Raw genomic sequence first — 17,864 nt, forward strand, 5'->3', positions numbered from 1 at the left:
GCTCTCAAAACTGCTCTTAAAACTGTCAATAAACCGAGAAAACAGAAGATCAATGTCATCCATCGGCAAGTTAATGTAAGAAAACATAATGGAGAGGCCTATGTTAAAGACCCTTTTTACTCCATAATCTGGGTATTTTGCTTTTTTTTAAATATCTTCATTGGTTTATGATTATAAATATGTTTTAAATAATAACGTGTACCTATAAAAATATAAATATAACCAAAAGATTATATCACTTACTTTATGGACAGTTTTATAACTCTCCTGTAAATTTGCATTTCTTCATATAGAACCTTGTTCTGGGGTTTGTACTTATGCCGAAATATTTGATGATTGAAATTGTATTTAATAAAAATGCGTATAACTATAGAATTTGAAAAAGGAATAAGATGAGTATAGATTAATGTATAAAGGGTTCAAATTGTATCATAAGATGCCTAAAACCCGAAAGTTTAAAGAATGAAAGGACATAGGTTGAAAAATTTATACTGATGTAATATTAACTAACTTAAGAAAATTATCAAACAAATTTCTCCGTTTCCTTTTTAGTTTTAAGGTTTTAAAAAAATATTAATAAATAAATAAAATTAAATATTATTATTCACACAGTTGGCTTGCTATGTAAAGAAGAAATATTATCCCGTGGTAGTGTTAACTCACGGATCAGAGATCTACCACAACCTAATTCCCTAAAGGTGAGTTATTTACAACAATCACGTTAAAAATGCCCCCCAAAATTAAAATATTTGGGTAAATGATAAGAACGCTAATATTTATATTAACAAATTGCAACAGGGATGGAGAATACCTTAAAGAAGGGAACATGGAAGTCTAGCCATTTACAGGGCTTATAACCTGTCATTGGCTGGTTTAAGTGGCCACTTTACACACTGTGTAATATTCACCATTTTGCCCATGTTTGAACATTCATATTTCTTCAATTCTTCCATTTGTTGATTTTAGTGAAATTAAGGAGCTGAAACCTTTATTGTTTTGAAGAGATTCATCTGACTGAATTATTCCACATTCTAGGCCTGAAAACAATTTTCCAATTTTTAAACTTAATTAATTAATTTTTTTAAATTATGATTCATATTTTGACGCATAATTTTTGACTGAATTTGATAATAATTCGGCACACTAGAGCAAGACCACTGAGATTGGGGAATTAATAGGTATTTGTGCTTAAATGATAATAATGACAAGATAAGCCTACACACTCCATTATTTACTATCAATTGAGAGGATAAAATCTTATATTTCAATTCGTGTATTTGTTTAAGATTTTTTAAATACCGGAGTGATTTGTTTCTGAACTGATATTTTTATATTGACTTATTAAGTTACATGTGTTTTTTTTTATTATTAAATTATTTACTATCAATTATTAATCAATATGAAACTTTTATCTTTTTACAATGCGGACAAATTGTTTTCAGTTTTATCAACCGTAGGCGTTGTTTCACTGCTACTATGTCACGGGTTCGAATCGCGACAGGATCATCACGGGACTGCAACATGAAATATTTCATATACATATGTATTTTTATTTGTATCTATTATAAATTTAACTGTTAATTTTATCTCTTTTGAAACCTCGTTTGTAACTGCTGGGCTTAATTTATTTTTTGTCAATGGCGATAATCTTGTCTTTATTTTATCAATGCTGTATATAAACCGTAGTTTAGTGATAAAAATTTATTACAATTAATTTATCAAACAATGCTTTAAATATGTTCAAATGTTTGCAGACAGGCTGGATTTCCTCTCTAGAAAGTCATTTCGATCTATATTTGTTGCAACAGAGGGGGAAAAGATTTTTGAGAAGGGAATATGGAAGTCGAAGTTACTCCCTAAGGAGAAAATCCAGCATGTCTGCAAACATTTGGACATACTCATAACATTGTTGAATCAACTAACTGGTATAAGAAGAAGTATAAAAATAGAAAAATTGTCTTCAGGCGTTGCCTAGTACGTGAATTGGTTTAGTCCGATGAATCTCACTCACATGGTAAAGGTTTTAGCTCTTTATTATTAATATTATAATTATGGGTTACTGACTTATACAGCGCTATTTTCGTAATATAATACCTCAAAGGCAAAGGCTTTCCAATTTAAGAAAAATAATGTACTTTGTCATCACACGCTACACACATGCACATGCTTTTACTTCACAAAAGTCAACAGATGGAAAAGTTGAGGAAATAAGGATGTTCAACATAGGCAGAATGGTTTATGTTACACATTGTGTAAAGTGGCCACTTAAACCAGCCAATGACAGGTCATAAGCCCTGTAAATGTCTAGACTTCCATATTCCCTTCTCAAAAATATTTTACCTCTCTGTTGCAACAAATTTAAATAATTAATTTATGCCCTTGCCAACAAATCTGTAGAATTGTTTATCTCTTGTCATTGTCCTAACCTTCAATCCATGGATAGTTCTATATTTTGTATCACACCTCACAACCCTGTACATATATTTATTACCTATACATAGCTGGCCGACCCATATATTATTTTACTATATTTGCAGGAGAATGAAGACGTTCAGTGGGTTTGTTATTATTTGTTAATAGACTCAAACTAAGCAAAAAAAAATTATAAAATATATTTATGTATCCTATTATCGGTTCTATGATTTGTTTTAAGTTTTGTAATTTTGATATTACTCCGCGTTGGACGTCACAAGTTCTCTTCGGTGAGTTCTACTGATTGGTGAATTGGCTTCCCGTAAACCCGTAAATCTACAACACTATATCATCGTTTAAATTAGTCCGTTTTTATTAAAATCTTTTTTTTGCATTTATTTTAAGAAACTTAATGCTCTTTTTTTTTATCTTATATCCAATTTCCCATAGCACTGAAATTCCTCTGTACTTCAAATACTATATTGTACGACTTTTCGATTACATCTTAAGTTTTGCATTATGTATGTACATTTAACTCAAATATAATATTATTTAATTAATTTTAATTGAATTAAATTCCTTTTGTAAGTATTTATGAATATAACATTAAACTATTTAAATACAATTTTACGGTTATTCTAAGATCTATTTTCGCGGTGAATATTATTCGTCTAAATTTTTTAATGCGTTAAAACAGAGGTTTTTATTGAGATGACACATTTTCATTGCATTAATAAAAAAAAATAACTGTGTGTGAAGAGTGTGAAAAACATATTCCAAAGACTGGATTGTGGCTTAATTCCAAGTTTACGGACAGAATAATATGTCACTTTTCAGAATGAAATCAAAACCACAATATGAAAATATTAGGTGTAAAAAATACAAACAAATCTTATTGTTTTTCAGAACGAGAATACTTACTTTCTTCAATTGGCGCTGTAGGCTTATCATTTGTTTATAAACTAAATGTTTCTTTCATTTGAAAAGTAATAATTAGTGCACAACGCGTTGATTGAATTTATTTCGAAACCAGAATACTGTATTTTTGTTCGAGAAAGTGCACCAGGAAACGAAGTATTCAACTCTTTTTTGTTTCACATTTCACTGAAAACGCGGGAAATAAAACTGCTGGCGGCGGGCGAAGAAAAGTCAGGCGAAGAACACGGGACACCCATTCCGAATACCTCCCACCGATAAACTGATCACTGATATACTGATTCAATGAACACCGATCACCGACACTGTGTCACTTCCAGTCTGCAACGAATGGCAGCAGCGGTTATCAGCTAGTATTATAATCTGTAATCAACATCGGATTACAATAGGTAGTATGGACTATGGACTCACAATCTCACAATGCTTCGACCTCCGAAAGCCAAGCGAGGACTGAGAACTGAGAACAGAGAACCGGCGCGGCACCATCCGTCGGCATCGGTCATTCTCGTTACCTGCGGAACAAAAAGGGAACAGTGATTATTATGATTTCGAACTGGGTGGATAGAAAGGTCAGATCATCTGTATGCGTCTAAACCATGAACGGAATGTAAAAATGTGCATTATGCCTTATTCTAACAAAAGGTTTACATTACCTACTTAATATACAGGGTGTTCTTTAAACCCTGTCACATCCGAAACCACTATGATCGGTATGGGCAAGAAGACATATTAGCATATTTAAAATAATATTTAGAACAAATAAAATTTTTAAAAATAAAATATTTAAAAAAAACAAATGGTTCCTTATTTCTGCAGGGGAGAAGTAAGGGGAGCGCTAGGAGATATCACCCTCCCCCTCCTCGTTTCACCCCTGCAGAAGTAAGCAACCATTTGCTTTTTTAAATATTTTATTTTTTAAATTTTATTCGTTCTAAAAAAATATTTTAATGTACCAATATGTCTTCTTGCTCATATTGATCATCGTGGTTTCGGATGTGACAGGGTTTAATGAACACTCTGTATACGATGTTATGCACCATCGGAAATTTAATGCGTATCAAATCAAATCACTTGTGATAAATAGTTCCATTTTGTGCAAGAAAAAAAAGTTTCACGTACAAAATAATGTATTGCACTCCGTTTACGGCACAAGTGCCTTTTACAAAACAAAACGTATTTTATTAAAATAAACGGCACTTGGTTTTTTGCATATTAGTTGCAAATACAGTTAAATATACATACATGTAAGTAGAATTTTAAGTAATATATCCATAGCATTTAAAACAAATTTATTTATTTACAAATTAAGAAAGTCTAAAAAAGATAAACAATATATTTTTTTTATTACTAGTAATAAAAATATTGATGAAAAATAATAATTAGGTAATAGAAATATTTTGAGCTAGTAAAAAAAAAACTAAGAAAACAATACATATTAATATATAAATTAAAACAATTTTGAATAACACTAAACGATAAACAAAATAATTAAATGTATTATTATTTAAAACTACTACTAAGGTAAATAGTATATATTTACATATAAAAATATATCATTATGGAAAAAAATTAAAACATTTTGTACTTATAAATAAAATCAAGAAAATAAACGATAAAAGAACAAAAAAAACATTAAAGAAGTTTAATGCATATAAATAAATCAATATAATGAATTAAACTAATTAAATGAACGAGAAAAATAACAATAAAATCTATTTATATACATATACAGTATACGAATTAAAATATATATTGTGTATACACACAATATATATTATACAAAAGAAGTTAAAAGTAAAAAAAAAAACATTATTTTACCGATGCATGAATGTTTTTTAATATTTTAAGTATCTATGTTCAAATGGAGTTTATCATAACTGAAATGTTTTTGATTTTTAAATTTATTTTTATTTATTAATCACATAATAGGTACAAAGTACCTACAATACAAATGAATTATATTCCATTGCTACAACTCAGTTAGGAACTAAAGTAACACTAACATTTTTTAAAATGGTATTCAGAACAACAAAGACAAACAGCTATTTAAACATCTTTATAACTTAATATATCACAACAAAATATAAAGCGAAAAACTTAAACAGTGTCTTAGACAAATACAATAAATAAAAAGTATCGCTTTTAAGAATGAACGAAGTGGAAAATCTAGGGCATGGGGAGATATGGTCGTAATATTATATTTGTTACAACAGAGATGGCGATTTTGGAGAAGGTACTATAGAGGTCTAGACGTTAACAATCAACAGTATCAAATTGTGAGTATTTTGAGTAATTAAGCAATTAAAAAGTATTTTCTGGGCCATAAACGCTATCTTCATCTTTTCATCGGTACATATCAAGACGGTAAAGTACCATTGATGTATGTATGAAAATTTGAATGTTTGTACAAAAATTTAAAGTATCTTCGTCGGTAACCTGTAATTGAACACGTTTAGAAAAAGATATGAATATTCTATTTTTCATACAGAAAACTTAATTTTACTTTGTAGATAAAATATAAGATAAATGTTAACTTCCCATTGTAATACGGGCCCAGCAGACGTTGCCTAGTAGGTGAAATAATTCGGATGAATCTTACCGATATCGATAAAGATTTAAGCTTTTTTACTTTAAAAAAATCAACAGATGGAAAAATTTAAGATATGCGAATGTTCAAACAGAGGCAGAATGTCATTTAAAAAAATCCACCATTACAGCCCAGGCCCAATTTCAGTGGTGAATTACAACACAAAACACCCAGGCTTGAGAAAAATCACATTTTATTATTCGTGTTCTCACCGGGAATAGATCCGGATATCTTCCGTGTGAGTGAAGCGTCTTAACCATTACACCATGGAGGCCGCCGAATGTTACACAGCGTGTAATATTATCTTTCCATGTCCGCTCCCTAGTTAGAGCATATGGTGTCCACGAAGATCCTTCAGGCATCGTCGGCTGCCAGCTCCTGTGCATCCTCCCAAGTCAGATTCGCGTTCGGCAGTTCTGACATGAACTGGCGACATCAGTCAACAGTCAGCAGCGGATGTTAAGGCTCTCGAGAAACTTTCGCAGTATACAGTCCAGCCAACCGTATCGCCTTCGCTTTGACACCGAAGTTTGCTGCTTCCATTATCTTGTTACTTCACTCCTTACAAAGCCAAACAAAATCGAACCCAACTAAAAACTTAACCAAGGAATTTTTTCGTCTTTCTAAAACTTTATTTTATTTTCTATTTATTTTCCTTGTCGCGATCGATACGATCGTCCTGTTGGCCGCCGCTGGTGTAGAAGACAGTGTTTTTACCTTAGAGTATATAATGTATATACTCTAAGGTTTTAATGCAAAAAAAAATAGAAGCGGTTCGCGATCTTAAAATACCTTTAGCTGCCCTATATTTTATATTCGGAAATACTTGAAAAAGCTGGAAGATAAAAAAAAAGAAAGTGATTTTAGTTTATTTTTTTAAATCAAAAATATGAAACCGAAGCATTAATGCAAACTTGCGCAGGTATAAATAAGTAGTCCACAAGCCAAGTGAACTAAGTCCGTACTGGTTATTTTTAATATATTTTATAATCATATAATACAAAGTATATTACTAAGTATCCGTCGCGGAGCCTGCGATCGCTAGAGGACGCGTCCCAGGGCTGCTGTTCCATACACTCTTGCGGCTTTAATCGCACGATATATTTTGAGCACGATACACCGACTAAGATGCGATATTACTGGATAAACGTACCCCTACCGCGTCCCTCTACACTTCGGAACAACAAAATGCAATCTAACACGTTCGGATTTGCGTACAATAGTATGGATCCCATTATCCCATAGCTCCTATTATTGTATTATATTTTAATACCTAGGCAATTGATGATATTTACGTGGTATAAAAATATATATGCTGAATTATTGAATGTTCACTGTTGCTGCCTACACTAAATCTTAAATCAATCACAAAAGTTTCAGTTTTCAACATGATTATTTAAACGTAGTTATGCAGAAAGCAGACAGCCATGGAAAAGTGAAACTGGGATAATAGCACTTTGATGAAAATAGTGAATAATAAAATCTGCACAACAGTTGGAATATTTTTTACTTTCACAACTGATAAATAATGCATACGTTTATTTATAATACAAAAAAATATTTAATTTAATTTATCGCATTTTTTTGTAATAATACATAAATATATCTATGTCTATATAGATTTTTCTAATATGCTACACAAATTTACAAAATACCTAACACAGCGAGTTCACTTTATCTTGGCTCATAAAGTTTCTTAATAGGTTTTAATTCGCTTTAGTGTCGAAAAATATATTTCACTCTTAACTATCGCCATCGTAATTCCACAAATAAAAATTACTCGTACCTACATTTATCTTTAAAAACACAAACAAATTACTCAAATGGTATAGGATTTAAATTTTACTAGTCAATATGAATTTAGTGCATACGAAACAGGACCCTAAGAAACACTAAGTAATTGGACACATGCAAGAAGCAATATATTATAATAATAAATTATTCACAAAGCTCATTTCAATCTTGTAAAAAGGGACAAGAAAATATAAACTTATGTTATAAATTACAATGAACTTCCATCAAGAATTTTCATTTACAAACTTAAACGTTTTAATCCTTTCCATTAAGAATTCGTCCTTTTTAAGTTTCGGTATGTGAAATACATGGAAATTCATTAATCATCGTATCTCTTCCAGTCTAGACCAATGCCAATTACCAATATGATATTATTATTACAATCTTATCTCCCTTGTTTCATATTGTTATCTCTCCGGGACAGTGCCCATGATGTACGGGATGTTTCATCTCTTTCTTTCTCATAAGAAAATCTAGAGATAAGACATTAGCCAAAGCTAAGCATAACATTAGCAATAGCTAAGCTAAAGCGGGTCATTTCTGTAACTGTCCCAAAGACAATGGGAAATACAGAAATTACAAAAATGACCCGCGCATTCGACATAACACGAATATTTGACGGCGAGTATTCTAGATAACATCTATAAAAACATGAAGATAAATAGATCCTTATATATTTAAGTGAATGATTTTCAAGAAAATGTTATAAAACCTTATTGCATTGTATAATATACTTTCTTTATAATGTATTTTAAGTTAATTAGTTTAATTGGTGGAAAATTTTGGGGGGTCTTTGACCCAATGGACATAAGGGAAATCCGCCACTGGTTGTGTCATTTATTCACCCATTCAACATATTATTTTTTATTTATATTGGGGTAATTAATTGTAAAGAATTTATTTGTTATAATAACTTTTTTTTAAATTTAATCTTGTGTAAAGGGAATTTTGCTGATTTTGGAAAGTCTGGCTGACCACACAACCTAAAATATTCATTTTGCAGAAAACAGGAAGATCTAATACTGAATGATACCTCACCTAAACTTTGAATGGATGGGGTGATATTCATTATTTATACATATTTTTTTTATTACGGGTATTTTAAAATCAATGGATTTCTTTAAATTAAAATACTTACGTATTCATCCACTTTAATTTATTTAAAAGTACTAAATTTCTGGGCCCGTGTTCAAATGGGAAGTAAAAATTTATCTTCAATTTTATCTACAAAGTAAAATTACGTTTTCTGAATGAAAAATATAATAATATGTTGACTAAAAATGTTCAATTACAGGTTACTGACGCAGATACTTTGAATTTTCGTACAAATATACACATTTTCGTATATAATTATCGATGTTAGTTTATACCGTCTCGATATGAACCGATGAAGAGAGCGTTCATAATCGCGGCGCTATACCTGGAGGCATTAATCTTCTCATTTGCATCTATACCGTAAGATTTTCCTGGCGCTGTGGGTGTTTTCTGCAAATTAGGAAATGTCGTGTTTGTGATCAACACTATTTTTTTCAGAAGGTGATTATTACAGTTTTTTTTGGTGTAAAAGCTACCTGGCTGTTTTTAGCAGAACATATAGTTGACCTTACGGCACCCGATAACACCGATATGTCTTTTTTTTAAAATTGCGGACGGGCTGCTTTCTGCATAACTACGTTCATTGCTCGCACCTACCAACATCAGCTTAAACCTAGCTACCTACATCCTACATACATATATATTTATGTTAACGTGACCTTTTCATCCTTAGTGACTTTTTAGTATTTTTTAAAAACCATTTTTTTTAAGTTTTATTTATTTTAACAAGTAGATAACATACATAATTGTATTTTTGCTCCCGCATCGAGGCTTGTCAGCGGGTTCTATGTGAGTGCATGTTATGAGATAGACCCACGTTAATTTTTGGCGCACGCTGCACGCAGCTAGGATTTCCTGTTAATTTATTGACCCCCAAACGACGAAGATTTATAATAAATGGTAGGTAGTAATGAGTTAGTGATAACACTAATAACTTTCGTAGAGTTCCAAGTTTATCTATCGTTCATGCAATGGCCGAAGCACGAGGATTAATGCCCGAAGATTACAATAATAAAAAATTGCCATAGATATGATTCATCATACCTATGATTTTTTCAGGAGTCAAGGGTGCTATTTGAAAACACTCTCGCGGCACGAGTTTTTATGTAAATACGCGAGATAATACGGCCGCGAGAGCGTTTGGAATACCAGCCTAGGAGTTATATATAACTCGTTTCGGGACAAAATAATAATTTATAAATTATAAATCAATAATAATTTTAGTTACACTATTTTCAATGAATTAAAATAAATACAACTTTATTTTAACAGACGTAGCTTATTTGTCAATTCACAGTTATATTAGTTAGTTTTAGTTAGTTATTAGTTAGTTTTTAGTTAAGTTCTATGAACGTCTTATTTTTAAATTTATATCGGGCTGTGGTCCCGTGGCTAGTGTTGCGGACTCACGGATCAGAGGTCCGAGATTCGAACCCCACTCTGCCCCAATTTGATTCCCATTTTATAATAGCATTTATTTACAACTCGTTGAAAAAGGCTCCAAAATCGAAATGTTTGGGTAAATCAAAAGAACGTAAACATTTCCTTTAAAAGAAATGTATACATATTTGTTGAAAAATTGTCAACACAATAAATATAAAATTACAAATGTTTTGTAAGTACATAATTAATAATAACGTTTCTAACTCTTTTATAGTGAAAACTCGTGTTTAGATAGAGAGAGATAGTTCATTTTTTATTAATTTTAATTTTTATGTTTTTATAATATTTTATTTACATTTCATTTTTACTATCTAAAACAGGTTCCTTAAAATTAGATAATAATATAATATTCTAAAAGATACACAATTTTCTATTGTATAGAGTTCAAAATAGGGTGGATCTCATGCGTTTTTTTATATTTAAATTAAAATGTTTTCAGGAAGATTATTGTAGTGTTTTTTTCCCAACATATAAATAATTATTATAATTTTATTGCATCTATGTCAAATTAAATTATTTGGAAATCTAGGGTTTCGAGAAATTTGTTAATTATTAGGTTTTTTTCTTTAAAATTTGCAGAATATATGCTTTTTTAATGATGTCATCAATTGAGGGTATATCTGGTTTTTTTATCACTTTTGATAAACTGCATTATTAAACACTGCATTTAAAAAGACATTTATATTTGTAACAACAGATAAGGATAAATACAGTGTAAAATTACTATTGACCACTACTGGGTATTTAGGTATTTACATTAGATAATGCATAGGATAAATGAATACATATTTACCATCCATCCCTATCAGACAGTAGTTGTTTCCTATCACCGATCACCGCCAACGATAGGATCAATGAAGAAAATAACTATTGTAGTCCTTATGTTTAACATTTCTAATCAGTGGTCCTTATCTATTTTTACAAATATAAATTTATTTTTCAGTGCGATGTTTGATAATGCAGTTTATCAACAGTGATAAGACATTCATAAAAATTACTACAAATATTACAAAAAACAATCCCCAGTCATGTTTTTAAAAAATGTAACAGTGAATTTAAAAAAAGGCCACGTCTTGAAAAATTAAGTTGCATTTTAATTTATTTAAAATAAAGTAACTAAAATTATTACATTTTAAACTCGTTTTTGACAGCTCACGTAGTTTTTTAAGTAATTATTTTAAATTATTTATAAACGATATTTCGTAAATAGCACTGAATAAGTCATTCTCAATAACAATAAAATAAGTTTATGTCGCCTTTGTATTGTTAATTAATTTAAACAAAAATTTTATTTTGTTTAAATTAATTTGAAATCCGACTGTTTTATATTTTGTATAAAAACAAACCAACAAACCATCACGCCGTTTCCCCGTAAGAGTAGGCAGATAGGATAGAACGCCACATCACTCTATATTTGCATACAGATCTCGCTTCATCTACATTCATACATCCTCTAATGCACGCGCGCCGATTATTCCGACTTTTAACATATCCATATTCAAGTATTTGTTGGATTTGGTCATGCCATATGTCTTTCTCGGTCTTCCTCTATTTCCGCATCCATCAACGTTCGCATCGTAACTATTTTTAGCCGTTCGCTCGGTGACCATTGCTTAGCTTGTAACGGGGTATGTACCCCTGTTAGGTGGGCAAAGTGTTCAAAAAACGTATGTAGTATGATAAAATGTATAAACAGATAAATAAAAAATATAAAAAAACACCAACGCAGAGCTTCTTTCTTGATTTTGTCGATAATGCTTACTCAGCCTTACATAATGTACGGATCTCAGCATTTTTGCATGGTTTGAACATAATTTTACCACACATTCGCCTGAGAGATCGCATTTCGACAGCATTCAGCTTACTTTCATCCCTGTTTTTCCAAGTCCATACTTCGCTCCCATACATCAGAGTCGGGACCAGGACTCCATTGTAAACTGCTAATTTTGCCTTTTGCGACAAACATTTATTTGCCAAGGTTAATTTGGGTGCACCGTTCACTCTGTTACTGGCACTCTCCCTCCTTTCAATATCTTTCTCAGTCATTCCATCCCTAGTAAACATTCTTCATAGATACAATATTTACATATTTTGAATTATTATTTTTAATCTGCCCGCGTACGTCTGCTCAACCATAAACTTTCCATAGCAGCTCCATAGTTCACAAAAAATCAAAGAATATAAATGCGTAAAGAGTAGTGTATCCTTTTTTCTACGAAAAAATTAAACCATTAATGGCTTTTTTTCCACACGACCATGGTTTTAAAATGAGTTTCCATTTTATATATTTTATGAATTTCGTTATTCTTTTAAGGACTAATTTCGTTTTTACGACTCTTCATATTAAAATAATTATCTTGTCCCTAGTTTAAATTTATAAAATTGATCAGTTAATTTTAATTTAATTTAGTTTAAAACCTATTGACTTTTCTCCTTACTATTTGTGTAACTTAATGTGCATTCAATAACAATAGGTATTTTCGTATTTAGTCATTCTGTTTGAATTATTTTTATAAAATTTACTAATAACAAAAACATATATATAGTATTACGGAATATTAACGTACGGTTGAACCACCACGTGCTGCCGCCAGTGGGGATTCGTGGCGATTATGGCCACCACCGCCACGAGCATTTTTTTTTTTAGCCAACGGGATTTAATAGTAGGTGGACCTTTAAGTCAATTTATTACCTATACAATGTTTCATATTCTAACCTAGCAATAATAATGCTAAATAATCGATTATGGCGCGACATTTTGATAACCGGTTATTCAATATTTAGGCAATGTCTGGAAATAATTTAATTAATTTACATCATGCACTAAAATTTACTCAAATGTTCGAAATCTGTTTCTATTTCTAATGGTGGGAAGAATCGAATTAAAATAATCGAAATATTCGATTATTAAAAAGATCGAGACATTTTGAAATGCTTACAACTAATTGAGTTCACTCGTACTAATTGGAAAAATAATCGAGATATCTCGAGTGAATTAATTTGAAATGGTTTTCCGAGACAATCGAGATATGAATTCGGCCTTGACATTTCGAGACAATCGAAATATGATTTCGATCTTGACATTTCGAGACAATCGAAATATGATTTCGGACTTGAGATTTCGAGACAATCGAAATGTGATTTCGGACTTGAGATTTCGAGACAATTGAAATATGATTTCGGACTTGACATTTCGAGACAATCGAGATACGAATTCTGACATGTGGGTAAACATTCACAACTTTTAACATTTTTGTGTGTCGTATCATCAGCACTATGATTTTAATTTTGATTTTATTTTGAAATTACTCTGCGTGTGACGTATTAAGTTCACGTCTGTTAGTTTGTTTCCCGGAAATAGGATAACTATCATCGTCATCATCATTCCCTTTCCACACCTAATGGTGCATTAGGGCACTGTATTGGTAAACCAATCGCAGCGTATTTTGATCATTTTGTGTTACATGAAGGTCGGATGATTAGTCTGACGCTTCAGATACCAGTCCAGGGACTATGAAATATTTTAGTGTGAAAACACCCTTATAAATAAATATTTCAAATCAAGCATGTCAAAGACCTCTTGCATGGTAGGCAAACGCGCTGACCATTACACCACAAGGCCGACATATAACTATCACAACGCTATATTATTGGTTGATTTTGGCGAACTTTCTTTCAAACATTTTCAAGAAATTTACAATTTATTGTTCTAATTTTTACCGTGAGTAATAAAACATATTTTATATCAAATTTCCCGTAGGGCTGAACTTCCTCATAATTATTTTGAAGTACTTTGTTATTACAGATGTATTTTTATCCCCCCAATGTCTCGAATGCTTGTATTTTGATTATCTAAATATCTCGATTATTCCCATCATTATCTATTTCTTCGTTTCATGTGTTGTTTTTCTGTGTTCTGTATAGGGATGCATTATCGCCTACCAAAACATCGATACATCGGGACGTCGATGCACCGAAGAATACATTGATGTCTAAAAACATCGATATATCGTAAAAAAAAAAACTGACACTGCATACATTTTTGAGGATTTTTATCAAATGTGGCATCCTGGGGAGGGGGAGGGTAGTGACAGATTCAGAAGAAAAAACATCGATGTTTTTTTTCTGAACAAATATCGATGCTTTATCCGATGTTTTTTGACGATGTATCGTATGCATCCCTAGTTCTGTCAAAAATGAAGAAATCGACGAGAGACGAACAATAATCTGACCCAATCAAACTAATAAATGGCGTTTGTGTGTCATTTAATTCCCTCTTTTCTCAATTTCTAAACAGTTAACAATGTAAAAAAGAAAGTTCATCTATACGATCGTTTTTAGATTATCATATTTTATCCATCTACAATGTGTTTTGTATTGTGTACGTAATTACAAAAATATGACTTTGTCTCAAAGAAAATATTAATCTTCGCAGTGTGTATATTTTCTATTTACACATTAAAATCTACCGAATAATCGTAAAATGGGCCAAAACGTAAGTTCAGATGAACCAATGTCACCTTCTGAGTTCATACAAGAAGATCTTTTAAGGCATGTAAGAATTCTATCCGAAATTGCCGTGCTTTCATATGAGGAGTTTGTTCACCATTTAGGAGAGTTAAATAAACTGTAAGTTTTTCTTACTAATTTTAAAACAGCTGTTCTATAATATGTATATTTTGACAATTGTGCATGTTCAAACATTTGTGGTCTTTTTCAGATCTAGAAAAAACCTAGATCCAAATGGAAAACAGCTGGTTTTTGCCGTGAAAAAGGGAACTGACTCAACAATATTGTGGAAAGGTACTGTAAAAATTGGATGTGTCAAAATAAATCCTTCTACATCAACTGTGGAATCTTACCGTTTGATAAATTTGGCAGAATTTCTGCAAATATTTAAAACTCTTCAAGGCCATATGGTTTGTATGGAAGTTAGTAAGAAAAATCAGTCTGCTACCGAAGCAACTTCATCGAGATTTGAATTCAGTGATAATGCTAACCCATACTTGACAGCTTCCATGCTAATGAAACATGTGGATGAAATAAGTTCAGGAAAAGCAGTTCTAGAAAAGTCAAGCGAGTGTTGTATCTGCCTGGAGAGAAAACCAGAAGTCATCTTGCCGTGCGCCCACTCTTACTGCTTGCCCTGTATTGAACAATGGTATGTCAACTTAGTTTATCAGTACTTAATGAAGGCTTAATGTCACAGTAATGTAATCTACAAAAACGAAACATAATTAAAATTCATATTTGAAGCACTAACTTTGTGGTTATTCATTTTATAATTAAAATGCTTTGTTTTTGGCTTCGAAACCGGGCAGTAGTTAAATAAGTGGTAACAAAGTGTTATCATTTTAATTAAAAATCATTCTTTTTTGGTGTACAGCATCTCTGGTTAGACTAATAATTATTATAAGGATAATATGCTTTATGCGCCACTACAACCAAAAAGTGATAGAGAGAGGTTCAAAAAAAAATTACTATTTGTTTAGATTTCTGCCTGCTAGTCAAATTAATAAATATTCGTGTAACTATCTAATTTTGACTTTATTTATTGCAGGAATGTAAATAACAAAACATGTCCAATATGTAGAGAAAGATTAGACACAACCGATGACACATGGGTGATTTCAGAAGCTCCAGATGTCGAGGAAATAACCGCAGAAATATGCTCATCTCTCAATGAAATCTCCCAAATATCACCAAAACATAAAGGAAAGACGTGAATGCATATTTAAGGAAACTTTAATATTATACATATTATTATATGTACAGAATTACAATATTATAGTATTAAGTTCACGGTATATAAATTTACATATGTTTACTATATATTTTATTGTTAATTTTATACAGGGTGGGACAGAGCCGACTGAGCAGTTTTAAAGGGTCGCTGCTCGGGCTGGGGTTGAGGTGGGAAAATGCAAGTACTTTTATTCTATTTCTGATATCCTGTTTTCAGTCATTACCGTGATTTGGATTCGTGTGCATTGAGGTTTTGTCATGCACACGTTTTACGAACATAACTATTTGGCGATCACCACGCAAAGGGTTTTTTTTTAACACTTTGGCAATTGGAAGAAACTGGAAGTTCGCTATAAGAGAAAGTGGAAATTTAGCACCCAAAAAAGTTAAAACTCCCGAAAATGTGCACTTGGTTAGAGCAGCATTTGAGCAGTCACCAAAACGCTCATCTTGAAAGCAAGTGGTTTCTTTGGGGATGTCTCCCTGCTTTTTGAGAATTCTTCATGGAAATTTGTCATTTCATCACTACAAACTAATTTTTGCTCAAGAATTAAGTGTTATTGACTATGCAAACCGCTGAAATTGCTGTCAAGAGATTCGCCAGTAAGACGAGGCCCATTTTCATCTCTGGGGCTGTCAATAATGAACAAAATTTTCAATACTGGGATGAAAATAACCCAGGGCAACTCCGCAAAAGACCACTCCATCGAAATTGCGGCATACCAAACGAAACGAAAATCATGCGAAAACCTCGGAAATTGCCTCCATCAATATATTTCTGCTGACGGCCACCATCTTGATACCATATTCAAAACATGAGGTAAAAAATGGATTACATACAGATTTGAATAAAATAAACCACTTCTATCTGAATTGTGCGGTTCTTTATTTATAACCCTTCAAAACTGTTCAGTTGGCTCTGCCCCACCCTGTATATGAATAATTTATTTGATTTTATTAATAAACTAAGTATGCCCTGCCACCATGATATTCAGATCTCAGTCGAGTATCTTAGCGACAGTGCAAATTATAAAGGAGTGTATCCACTGTGCGAATATAAACAATGTTCAGTTTACTCCAAAAATATAACACTAAATGTAAGGATGTTGATAAAATTATTTATAAAAACTCCTTGGTTTTAAAATAAGATAAAGTAAACTAAAGAGTTTTTATTCATAATTTTGGAGTTCTATCAAGAAATATCTACAAAAAACATCAACGTTAAATTTGTTGCAGATGATAAAGGAGTTAAATGTCTTCATATTTTTTGTATTTACATAATATATTAAAGTCGAGTCGCGTAATATAGACATGCTTTTTAAACAATGTTTTGACTATGTCCAAATGTTTGTAGACCAGCTGGATTTCTTCCCTAGAGAGTTATTTAGATCTAAATTTGTTGCAACAAAGAGGAAAAACGTTTTTGAGAAGGAATATGGAAGTCTAGGCATTTACCCAATGACAGATCATAAGTCCTGGAAATGCCTAGAACTCCATATTCCCTTCCCAAAAATGTTTTCCCTCTCTGTTGCAACAAATTTAGATGATTTTTTAAATTTTGATACTGGCGCTTTGTGATAATAAATTTAATGACATAAAATGAAATCAAACTATGTATATTCATATAAATCTAAATACTCTAGTTATGATAATGTTATTCCCATTTTTAATATCTCTTTTTATTTACTTTACTTCATGTACTGAAATATAAGTTTGTAATATTATCGTTAAATAAAATATTGAATATATATTAACAAATATTTTTTTTTTTATGTGATATAAACTTAATTTGTCCTGGATCAATGAATAATAGCGAGTAAAAAAATAATTGTTTTACATACACATATGTACA

At 31.4% G+C, this 17,864-nt stretch overlaps 2 protein-coding genes across 5 annotated transcripts in view; one reads left to right on the forward strand and one right to left on the reverse strand.

Annotated features, from left to right (window-relative positions):
* ZnT77C (Zinc transporter 77C) overlaps positions 1–3,807 on the reverse strand; it is a 43,588-nt gene extending 39,781 nt beyond the window's left edge. For 2 of the 3 annotated variants that reach the window (XM_088237055.1, XM_088237054.1), the window contains exon 1: positions 3,334–3,807. Coding sequence is in view for 1 of the 3 variants with exons in the window: in XM_088237056.1 (XP_088093182.1) it covers positions 3,334–3,363 (30 nt within the window). In the remaining 2 variants the exon portion in view is untranslated. The remainder of the gene's footprint in view (positions 1–3,333) is intronic. The other variant, XM_088237056.1, reaches the window with a different exon arrangement.
* Positions 3,808–14,207: 10,400 nt separating this feature from the next.
* LOC148274470 (RING finger protein 141-like) lies at positions 14,208–16,885 on the forward strand. Of its 2 annotated transcripts, XR_015824294.1 has the most exons (4): positions 14,208–14,896; positions 14,988–15,428; positions 15,828–16,071; positions 16,230–16,885. XR_015824294.1 is itself a non-coding variant. In XM_088237082.1 (3 exons), the coding sequence occupies exons 1-3, from the start codon at positions 14,751–14,753 to the stop codon at positions 15,991–15,993; spliced, it is 753 nt and encodes a 250-aa protein (XP_088093208.1). In that variant the 5' UTR covers positions 14,208–14,750; the 3' UTR covers positions 15,994–16,885. The 2 variants fall into 2 exon arrangements, 1 of the variants encoding a protein (XP_088093208.1); XM_088237082.1 differs by having other exon boundaries at positions 15,828–16,885.
* Positions 16,886–17,864: the final 979 nt, after the last annotated feature.

The sequence above is a fragment of the Micrasema longulum genome, unplaced genomic scaffold (assembly GCF_059751315.1).
Source record: "Micrasema longulum isolate JH-2025_06_02 unplaced genomic scaffold, ASM5975131v1 h1tg001642l, whole genome shotgun sequence".
In the NCBI taxonomy this organism is placed as follows: Eukaryota; Metazoa; Arthropoda; class Insecta; order Trichoptera; family Brachycentridae; genus Micrasema; species Micrasema longulum.